An 11,537-nucleotide genomic window follows, 5' to 3' on the forward strand; every position below is an offset into this window, starting at 1 on the left:
ATTAAGATCCCATTTCCTAATATTTATCATATAGATATACACATATTTTTAAGGAATTGGTTTCAGTTTTAAATTCTTGAAAAGATGGGAAGGATTTGGAGAACCTGGCTTTGTGTTTTCTCAGTAAACCTGAAGGATTAGCAATGAGTTTAGTTTCAGAGTTTTATGTCCACAGTCTTTCTGCAGCAGAGGACATGAAACCGACGTCGAGCTGCTTTGGATTTTAGATCATTTGTTTCTGATTTTGGCTCTTTTCTGAGCAGGAACCCTGCATACTAACCTTCAGGGACAATCTTTATGCATCCACTGTAAAAATGGTCTCTAAAACCACGTTTCAGTCCATTTCTACACGCCTGTCCACTGTAAGTTTAAAAAAGCAGATGGAAAGTTAATTTTTAACAGATTCTAAGATTGTGGAAAGTCTTTGTGAAGGATTTATCCCCCTATAACACCCACTGAGCAGAAGTCCAGCTGAATGCATCTGACAGTGCTGTAATAGGTTAACTACAGACCAAAGAGGGTCAGACTTAGCAAAGAATCATATTTCAGAACAACACTGGCTTGTTGATTGGCAGATACAGTCACTGCAGAACTTTATCTGAGCTTTTCTAGGATTTGTAGCTTTTACCTGAGCAAAGAGCATCCACTGTAAGCCCAGCCCGCAGTGTGCTGAATTCTGGCTGTTAGCACAGCATCTGGCTCAGTTTCTGAGTGTTTGTCTGGTTCTGTAACTTCATGTGTTGGAAGCAATAAGCTACATTTACTCTACTTAAAGAACTTTAGCTTTCCTCAACAATTTTCATGTTTCAACTTTACATTTCTTCCATTTCAGAGGAGATCAGTGAATCTTTTATTGCTCTGCATCTCTTCACAGAAACGCTTGTTAAGGCATCACAGAAAGTTATTGTGACCTTCAGAGACTTATTGCTGCTGTTCAGCTGAAGGTAAACCTGGATTAGGAACGTTTTCGTAATTCCTCAGTTATTCAAATTCGTGGACTGGAAAAGTTGTTTGAGCTGAGGATGACTTTACACACAGAAAGGTCATATTTATTGTTTTTTTAGAAATTGCTTTTGAATTTAATTGAACCATTTAATAAAATGGCTGCATATTGTGTGAGAAATATTCAGCTGTGGTTTGTTTCACTCAGTTGTTTTGTGTCTTTCTCACCTGAGTCGTCCTGTAAAACCTGTTCTTACTGTGATCCCCTCCCCCTACCTGTGCTCATCCTACCAGGGGTGGAGCTCCTGATAATTCCATAAAGCAGCTCACCTGTGTCAGACTGAAGTCTTCTGCAACATTTTCTATAGTTTGAACAAACTATAAGTATGAAATTTGTCTGAAATAACTTTGTCTGTAACCTGTAAGCTGTTTGTTTCTGCTCTTTAATGTTTGGGGAACATGTTCACTTCTTATTTCAGAAAAAACTTTGATCACTTTTGAGTTTTAAGACAAATCTCCATGATTATCAGATTATTGATGAACTGGAATCAAACAACACGATGATCAGCTGATGATGTTTGTTTTCTACATGAAGAACTGATCTTCATAGAATGAAACCGTCAGATCCTCCATTACAGTCAGACACAGCAGCTTCCTGCTGCTTCCTGTGTCACCTTTCAGAATAAAATAACATGAATGTCAGTTAAATGTGTCTGACTGTAGTCAGTTATGAAGCTGTGTGCAGCTCTGATGGAACATATAATCCACTCATATTGTCTAATGATGAAATGAAGTAGATTCAGATGTTCTGTCTACTTTATGGGTCAGTTTGTGATGTTTTATTCAGCTTTTTCCTTTCCCTTATATGTGAGTAATAATCCTTCATCTTTGTTTCTTTTTGTTTGTTGAATTCAACTAAAAGTTAAAACGTTTCATTAAAGTTTTTATCATAGATATTTTATTGGTACTTTTAAACATAAGATGGAACCTACTTACAAAGATGGAACCTTCCCAGGGTAGAAGGTTCTGTTATTAACAGCATATTAGTCAGTTTCTGGTTCAGACGTTAAATCAGATGATCTCCGTCCTGTTTCATGTCAGTAAATGTACGTAATGGTCCATCATCATCATGAGTGTGCTGGGTGGTAGCTCCATGCCTCCATCTAGTGGACTGATGGAGGTACAGCAGCTGATCTTTTTACAGCCCAAATGATGGAGAGGAGGATTTGAGTTGATGTGCAGATGAATGATTTGTGTTTCCTCTGCAGATGAAGGTAGAAAGTGTGTGTGAGCTGATGTGAATTCAGCAGCATGGATCAGTGTGAGGACACTAAAACCACTCTGTGTGGGGAACATGAGAGCCAGAGCAAAGCTCAGAGGTGAGATGACCATCTCTAACTGTCCATGACTCTTCTCCATGTCAGAGCTCAGCACTCACATCACCAAACCACCTTTATTCACAGGAACCAACCTGAACCTGAACCAGAACCTGAACCTGAACCCAGCTGTGTGTCCATGAAGAGTGACCGTTCAAAGGAAGATGTTGTTAACTTTAAGGACGGACAACTTTCTTCCACAGAGAGGTGAGCTGTCAGTATTCAGTGGAGGCTGCATCATGTTTCAGATGATAACCAGTTTTCAGCTGAATTACTTGAGACTTGGATCAGTTCTTGATGTCTCTGATGAGACTAATTAGCTGCATCATGTGTGTAATGTGATATTTTAGTTCAGTCCTGCAGCTCTTTATTGAAACAAAGGGAGAATATTGCTGAATATCTGTCCACTGATGTGGCTTTTTCACAGGATGCTGATTATGTAGTGAACAGGGCGGCTGATGTAGAAATATTACGTTCTCACACGTTGTGTTTAATGACATCAGTTTAAAACGACCTTCTGAAGAAACAAGAACAAAATGACCAAGTCAACCCAGTAATGTTAGTAACTGATCTGTTATGAATTCTCTCCTAATAAACCTGCTCATGTTATCTGGTGAAAAGATCTATTTTTTAATCTGACACTTTATATTCCAGAAAAATCAAATATTTCAAAGTCAGTGTTTTCCAGTGTGGTGCAGCTGCAGTTTGTCTCTAAAAGAGCAGAATGAATCTGATCACACAAACAGTAAAGACTGAGTCAGGGAACCATACTGAAAGCTCAGAGCTTCAGTCTTCCTGTTTTCTCTCAGGTAAAATTACATCCAGCTTCCAGTTTCACACACCTGCTGACGTCTGCCTGCAGAGTGGCAGAGCTGCCACAAGGAGGAGCTGTAACATTGTTCCACAGCAGCCACACTGACTCTCTGACAGGCCGTCTCACTGCAGACTCAAACACTATCACTGAATACTTTAGTTTGAAGAAAACAAGTGTTTTTCTGTCAGGATCCAGCAGAGACTCAGACCTGGATCTGAACCCAGCTGTGTGTCCATGAAGAGTGACCGGTCAATGAATCCTCCTCTTGTGTTCAAATCAGACCAACATCCATCCTTTAAGAGGTGAGCTGAGTGTAAATGTTGTAACAGAGTAAAATGTAGCAGAGTCAGTTTGAACAGTTTTTACTCCAACGTGTGTTTAATGTGAGCTCAGCTCTGTTTCACATCCATTTCTATGTTCATATGTGAAGCGGTGTGTGTTGGATGTTTTCCACAAACACAGCAGTCAAAGAGGAAAGAATGGATGTTGGAGGAGGTGTTTCTGAGTGTCTGTAGGACACCAGCTGGTCCAGCAGGAGTGACCTTTGTGCTTTGGCTCTAACACAGTGTAGGAAGTGTGAAGCAGCTGAATTCCAGAGTAAAGTCAGGTCTGTTTTAGGTGGTTGAAATATAGACAAACAAACATGGTTTTGAATATCTTATACGAATTTCAAAAATATCCTTTCAAATGTTTTGTCATTACTTGTCTTTTTGTCTTTTGAGTGCAGTGCTGATATTATTTTGTGTTCTTTAGGAGGAAGCTGGAAAAAACAGGCTCACCTGAACCTAAATCCAGCTCTGAGTCCCAGAAGACTGACCGATCTATAAAACATACTCCGAGGAAAAGGCTCCACCCAGATGTTCAAAGGTACTGGAATAGTTTACAGATGACAGAAAGAAAATAAAGCATTTAATTTATTTTTTACATCTTCAGTACAACTTTACTGACAGATAAAGTTCTCTCAGTGTCGACTCTGTTTTAAACATCTATCTGTCTAACACTGGGAACATACCAGTTCAACCAGTCTGATTCAAGCACACACTGGCTCTGGCTGCCTTGCTCCAGGGAACTTCAGCAGGGAGGGAAAGCTTTCTGAAGGGGTTGCTGAGAGCTGTTGGACCCAACCAAAGTGAGCTGAAAGCTCCAAGCAGCTGCAGACTGAGCTGTTGATTCTCAGTGGGATCAGCAGGACTAGTAAAGCTTTCCCACTGCAGGGAGTCCTCTGATTCACTGTTCACATCCACACATCACTTCATGGAGCTTTACCTTGTGTTTGTCTCTGTGTGGACAGACAGAATGTGAGCTCATTCTTCATGATTCCTCCACAGAGTGGACCAGCAGAGCTCAGAGGTTCCCAGTGGTCAGTCTGCCCAGCAGCATCAAACACAGCTGGACTCCATATTTATGGTCTGTACATGTACAACAACTACTTTTCCATCTATTCTGTTCACAGTCATCTCCATGCTGCACTTTGTAGACCAGTGGATTGTCAGTGTGTCCAACATGGATCTGATGTTTGGCTCCATGATTTCAGTCTGATTGGCTCATTCATATAGTATTCTGTTCCAGCTGCTGGAGGACAACATGGTCACTTTTGTGAAGGAGGAGCTGAAGAAAATCCAGAAGGTTCTGAGTCCAGTTTACCCAGAATGCTTAGAGAGTCAGAGGGAGGATGAGGATGAAGAGCAGAGGAGCAGCAGAGAGGCATTAGTGAAGATCACAGTTCACTTCCTGAGGAGAATGAAGCAGGAGGAGCTGGCTGACCGTCTGCAGAGCAGTAAGAGAATTTCTCTAAAGATTTAACCTGCTGGATAAATGACACATTTACTGATGTCTCAACACACAGAACAACACATGTTCAAATACTCATTCTCAGATAAAGGTTTGAAGAATTGTATTGACTGATCTTATTTGTTGTGTTTATTTAGAACTTTTTGACCCAGTTTGCCAACTTAAATCTGCTCTGAAGAAGAAGTTCCAGTGTGTGTTTGAGGGGATTTCTAAAGCAGGAAACCCAACCCTTCTGAATCAGATCTACACAGAGCTCTACATCACAGAGGGAGGGACTGGAGAGGTCAATGATGAACATGAGGTCAGACAGATTGAAACAGCATCCAGGAAAGCAGACAGAGCAGAAACAACCATCAGACAAGAAGACATCTTTAAACTCCCACCTGGAAGAGATGAACCAATCAGAACAGTGATGACAAAGGGAGTGGCTGGCATTGGGAAAACAGTCTTAACACAGAAGTTCACTCTGGACTGGGCTGAAGGCAAAGCCAACCAGGACATCCAGTTCATGTTTCCATTCACCTTCAGAGAGCTGAATGTGCTGAAAGAGAAAAAGTTCAGCTTGGTGGAACTTGTTCATCACTTCTTTACTGAAACCAAAGAAGCAGGAATCTGCAGCTTTGAAGAGTTCCAGGTTGTGTTCATCTTTGATGGTCTGGATGAGTGTCGACTTCCTCTGGACTTCCACAACAAGGAGCCCCTGACTGATGTTACAGAGTTCACCTCAGTGGATGTGCTGCTGACAAACCTCATCAGGGGGAAACTGCTTCCCTCTGCTCGCCTCTGGATAACCACACGACCTGCAGCAGCCAATCAGATCCCTCCTGACTGTGTTGACATGGTGACAGAGGTCAGAGGGTTCACTGACCCACAGAAGGGGGAGTACTTCTGGAAGAGATTCAGAGATAAGAAGCAGGCCAGCAGGATCATCTCCCACATCCAGACATCACGAAGCCTCCACATCATGTGCCACATCCCAGTCTTCTGCTGGATCACTGCTACAGTTCTGGAGGATGTGTTGAAAACCAGAGAGGGAGGAGAGCTGCCCAAGACCCTGACTGAGATGTACATCCACTTCCTGGTGGTTCAGGCCAAAGTGAAGAAGGTCAAGTATGATGGAGGAGCTGAGACAGATCCACACTGGAGTCCAGAGAGCAGGAAGATGATTGAGTCTCTGGGAAAACTGGCTTTTGAGCAGCTGCAGAAAGGAAACCTGATCTTCTATGAATCAGACCTGACAGAGTGTGGCATCGATATCTCAGCAGCCTCAGTGTACTCAGGAGTGTTCACACAGATCTTTATAGAGGAGAGAGGGCTGTACCAGGAGAAGGTGTTCTGCTTCATCCATCTGAGTGTTCAGGAGTTTCTGGCTGCTCTTCATGTCCATCTGACCTTCATCAGCTCTGGAGTCAACCTGATGGAAGAACAATCAAAGTCTCAGGAGTCTGAAACACTGAAAGAGACTCTCTTCTACCAGAGTGCTGTGAACAAGGCCTTACAGAGTCCAAATGGACACCTGGACCTGTTCCTCCGCTTCCTCCTGGGTCTTTCACTGCAGACCAATCAGAGTCTCCTACGAGGCCTGCTGACACAGACAGGAAGTACCTCTCAGACCAATCAGGAAACAGTTGATTACATCAAGAAGAAGATCAGTGAGAATCTGTCTGCAGAGAGAAGCATCAATCTGTTCCACTGTCTGAATGAACTGAATGATCGTTCTCTAGTGGAGCAGATCCAACAGTCCCTGAGTTCAGGAAGACTCTCCACAGATAAACTGTCTCCTGCTCAGTGGTCAGCTCTGGTCTTCATCTTACTGTCATCAGGAAAAGATCTGGATGTGTTTGACCTGAAGAAATACTCTGCTTCAGAGGAGGCTCTTCTGAGGCTGCTGCCAGTGGTCAAAGCCTCCAGCAAAGCTCTGTAAGTACAGATATAGAGGGATGTGTATGAATATACTGCAGTTGTTTTTATAGGAGAGAAAGTCACAGATTACTACTTATCTCATTATTCCCTCCTCAGACTGAGTAGCTGTAACCTCTCAGATGAAGGATGTGCAGCTCTGTCCTCAGCTCTCAGCTCCCAGTCCTTCAGTCTGACAGAACTGGACCTGAGTAACAACAACCTGCAGGATTCAGGGGTGAGGCAGTTGTCTGCTGGACTGAAGAATCCAAACTGCAGACTGGAAACACTCAGGTCAGGATTCATCAAACTGTTTTTATAAACAGCTGACAGAACACCTGTGGATGGTCTTTGTATGATTGTTACAGCAGCTTTAGGCCTCTGACAGCTTAAAGAGTTCAGAGGCCTAAACAGCAGATATTTGTGGAGGAGGTCTCCAAGGAGAACATCTGCGAACATCTGCAGGAACAACAGTGAGAAGTGTCTGTTGGTCCTCTGACCCTGGATCAGATACAGAGATGGGTCCAGGACATGTTAGCCTAGCTTAGCACAAAGACACAAAGTCAGTAATGTGAGACAGTTCCAGTTTCTCTGAACATTTGATGACATTCAGCTTCAGTTTCAGAGCAGTTCTCTCAGAGTTTCTGTGTTGTTTTGTGTGTCTGCAGCCTGTCAGGCTGTCTGATCACAGAGGAAGGCTGTGCTTCTCTGGCTGAAGCTGTGACCTCCAACCCCTCCCATCTGAGAGAGCTGGACCTGAGCTACAACCATCCAGGAGACTCAGGAGTGAAGCTGCTGACGGCTGCACTGAAGGATCCACACAAACTCAGGTATGGAGAGGCCTGCTGCAGCCACACACAATGTCTGACAGAGGAAGAAGAGCTGGAAACATGTTCTCTGTCCTGCACTCAGCCCTGTGTTTTTGCTTCCTGCTGAGTGTTACATGAACAATCCCACATGTAGGAGCCTTTTTCCTTTGCTCACAGCAGAAACACTGGTTGAACAGAAACAGCAGATATTTGTGGAGGAGGTCTCCGAGGAGAACATCTGCAGGAACAACAGTGAGAAGTGTCTGTTGGTCCTCTGACCCTGGATCAGATAAAGAGATGGGTCCAGGACATGTTAGCCTAGCTTTGGACAAAGATTTATAAAACCATGTTCACCGCACATCTGGAAATGTGTACATGTGGATTAGACCTGTGTCCCTCCCTCCATACGCCCACATGGGGATCTTCAGCTGGACCGGCTCTCTGACAGCTCCAACACATTCAAAGAACAGTGTGTGGAACTGGATGTGTTTCAGCTCAGAGATAAAACCACCAGAGCAAACTTCAACAATCCTCTGAGCTCCACATGACTTGATATCAGACTTACTGAGAGCCACACAGTACCAGGTCCAAAGAGTTCTGGCCTTCTGTGGTTCTGACCGTCCTTCTAGATGAGAACCAAGTAGACCAAAGTTGAACTGGAGCTGTGTTTGGTTGTTCTTCATCCCATCTCTGGCTGGGATAAAGAAGAAGAAAAAAAGGTGGGGGACAATCCAATAAACACTATCCAAGGAATTCCAGAGAAACAGGAAGAGAGGGACACTGGGGGAAGGAGAGGAAGAGGCTGGAGGCTTTTCAGTCTGTTTCAGATTCCTGAAAAGTGATCAGGCTGAAATAAATGAGGGATTCTGATCAATAAAATCACAACACCTGGCAGCTAATTTACTTCCAATGACTATAGATTCTCCTCTGATCTTATTCTGAGCCTTTAATGTTCAATGTGGAGGGTGGAATGAGGGGAGTGTTTCTAGTCTAACTTTTCTAGATGAATGTCTTCCCCTGGCTGGCTGTGCAGCATTCAGATGGACCAATGGGTCTGAGCAAGGATCTGGATGTTTGGCTGCCCTGAAACATACTGAGAGGAGGAGTCAGCAGAAACAATGTGACCATCAGGAGAGACCATGATGTCAGAAACTGAAGTGATTTCATTAGAATTTTTAAAGCTCATATTTGGATTCAGAAATGAGTGACAAATCAAAGTGAAAATTCTTCCAAACTTGAAGAATTGAATTCAGAGACAGAAACTTCATCTCCATAATCTGACTGCAGAAAACATTTGGTGCTTTTAAACTTTAGAATGAGCTCAGAGAGATTTTCTTCCATCCATTGTTCTTCTCTTTCTTCACTTTCTTTTCTTTCCTCCTTTTTCTGAGATAAATCAAATAATGAAAGCATCTCTGCATGAGTCGATAATCTGCTGTGCAGAGATGATTGAAAGGAGTTTTGTACGTTTCAGTTTTGATCAAACAGCTTTCATTCTAGTTTTCAGATGCTTCATTCCAGTGGATGAATCCAGATGTTTTCGTGTTTCTTTCTCAGTGTAGAACAATGTGTATGTGAGAGCCATGTAATGTCCATGTTTGCATGCTGAAAGAGACTGTGCTGCTCTGACCCCCGTCCTCCTTTCAGGGTGGAGCCTGCTGGAGAACGATGGTTGACACCAGGTCTGAGGAAGTGTAAGTGTGTTCTTCATCTGATTCATGACATCCAACCATCTTCACGCTGTCACATCACTCATTGATCAAAGTGAACAGATGATAGATCAATAACTGCAGCTGGATTGTGTTTGTTCTCTCCATCAGATTCCTGTCAACTCACAATCGACACAAACACAGTGAACAGAAAACTGGAACTGTCTGACAACAACAAGAAGGTGACATGGGTGGAGGAGGAGGTTGAGTCATATCCTGATCATCCAGACAGATTTGATGTCTATCCTCAGCTGCTGTGTAGAAATGTTCTGACTGGTCGCTGTTACTGGGAGGTCGAGTGGAGAGGAGAAGCTTATATATCAGTGAGTTACAGAGGAATCAGCAGGAGAGGAGGCAGTTATGACTGTCGATTTGGATACAATGATCAGTCCTGGAGTCTGAGGTGCTCTAATAGAGGTTACTCTGTCTGGCACATTAACAGAAGAACACCCATCTCCTCCTCCTCCTCCTCCTCCTCCTCCTCCTCCTCCTCCTCCTCTGTCTCTAACAGAGCAGCAGTGTATGTGGACCGTCCTGCTGGCACTCTGTCCTTCTACAGAGTCTCCTCTGACACACTGATCCACCTCCACACCTTCAACACCACATTCACTGAAGAACCTTTGCATCCTGGATTTGGGTTCTGGATCAGGTCTCCTGGTTCCTCAGTGTCTCTGAGTTGAGTATAAAGAGTTTCCTCCTGTCAGAGAATCACTGTTGAACAGATAGTTGAGTCTGTACATGTCTGTCTCTTTCACTCAGAAACACCTTTTCAGATTCATGGATTCAGTCAGTTTCTGTTTGAAACTCTTCTAAATTATTCCTTGGAAACTTCTTCCTCTTCCAGTCCTTTAAAGATGGAAGCTGCCATTCTTCCGGGATGTTGTTTTTCTGTGTGTTTCCAGTCAAAGCTTCACACTGAATATCAGTATGTTGTGTTTCTCTGCAGCTCACTTCAACTGAGACCATTCAGTTGATGTCATCTGCAGTTAGTTTGCTGCACATGTGACAAACTGTGATATCAGAGAGGAATCACTGAGCTGCAATCAGCCAAGATGAATTTCCAACCTGCTGACAGATCTTCACTGATTCTGCTCCAATGAGCAGAAGTTTGGTGAGCAGCCAGGGTTCATCCTGATGTTTCTCCACATTCACTTTCTGTGAGATGATGAAAGTGCAACTGGACTGGAACTAGATTCTGATGGCAGAAAGTTGCTAAATGTTGTTGTTGAACACTCACAAAGAGGACTGAAATGATCCTTTATACACAATATTTGGACTTTAATAGCTGAAAATATTTAAGATAAAATCAATTAAATAAAAAATTCTAACATTTTATCACCACAATAATAATTGATGTAAAATGAAGTCAAACATGTTGATATTTGAGGTGAAAACCTTCAGAATTTTATGCTTTATTTTTTGCTCTTTTGATATTATTGATGTTTTTATTCCTTTAAAAAATTCTCTTGTACTGGAGAATCATCTAAATAATGGACTGAAACTTTTGAAAGATGATGCGCATGTGTGGAGGGACACAACTCTCAGTGAATCAAATATTTTGATCGTCAGAACAAGAATTGTCTATCAAAAGCAAAATAAATGGGTCAAAAACTGACTTTAACTGGTACATGTACATGTATGTTCCTCATTGAGAAGCTGGTGTGATCTTTGTCTTTTTAGGGGCTGTATTTTCAATATGCTGCACCCACTTGTCTCAGGACAAGTTTGATTTACACAAGAAATGTGTGTTTTAGTGTGTTGTGCAATTATTATTTTCAGTTTGATGGGAAGGTCAGAAAATGTCCAGCAATTCAACAAATCACATTCAGCGCTCAGATCTGTGCAGTTTGAGAGCAGAAGCTTGTTAATGAGGCAGTTCTTTCAGAACAAATCACATATTGTTTTAATCTCAACACTCACACCTGATATATTTGTGAATATATTAATATTTCCATCACATTGTGAAGCAGCTTCAGCAGTATTTGTTCAGTTTTTCTACGTGCTCTAATCCACATTTCTTACTGACAAAATCTGGATTCAGACATCAAAGTTCAGGATCAGGTACGACATCCTTTTCTGGTTGGGTGAGGTCCCCATCTTCTAAGTTCTTCACCCTCTGGTCCTGAATGTCCGTTTCTGTAGAGTCATATTTTTATCTGACACATACAGATGTCCAGTTTGGAGGCTCAGCAGTTCA

The 11,537-nt window shown here is 42.6% G+C and overlaps 1 protein-coding gene across 1 annotated transcript in view; it reads left to right on the forward strand.

Moving 5' to 3' along the window:
• Nucleotides 1–10,967, forward strand: part of LOC140292414 (NACHT, LRR and PYD domains-containing protein 3-like) — an 11,385-nt gene extending 418 nt beyond the window's left edge. The window contains exons 1-11 of the mRNA XM_072379485.1: nt 1–2,321; nt 2,406–2,525; nt 3,321–3,434; nt 3,886–3,999; nt 4,461–4,539; nt 4,702–4,909; nt 5,061–6,843; nt 6,943–7,116; nt 7,491–7,652; nt 9,279–9,325; nt 9,452–10,967. The exon at nt 1–2,321 is cut by the window's left edge and continues 418 nt beyond it. Coding sequence (XP_072235586.1) covers nt 2,254–2,321; nt 2,406–2,525; nt 3,321–3,434; nt 3,886–3,999; nt 4,461–4,539; nt 4,702–4,909; nt 5,061–6,843; nt 6,943–7,116; nt 7,491–7,652; nt 9,279–9,325; nt 9,452–10,020 — 3,438 coding nt within the window. The 5' untranslated portion in view covers nt 1–2,253 and the 3' untranslated portion in view covers nt 10,021–10,967. The remainder of the gene's footprint in view (nt 2,322–2,405; nt 2,526–3,320; nt 3,435–3,885; nt 4,000–4,460; nt 4,540–4,701; nt 4,910–5,060; nt 6,844–6,942; nt 7,117–7,490; nt 7,653–9,278; nt 9,326–9,451) is intronic.
• The last annotated feature ends 570 nt before the right edge of the window (nt 10,968–11,537 follow it).

The sequence above is a fragment of the Leuresthes tenuis genome, unplaced genomic scaffold (assembly GCF_036924035.1).
Source record: "Leuresthes tenuis unplaced genomic scaffold, fLeuTen1.0.hap1 SCAF_1, whole genome shotgun sequence".
Classification (NCBI taxonomy): Eukaryota; Metazoa; Chordata; class Actinopteri; order Atheriniformes; family Atherinopsidae; genus Leuresthes; species Leuresthes tenuis.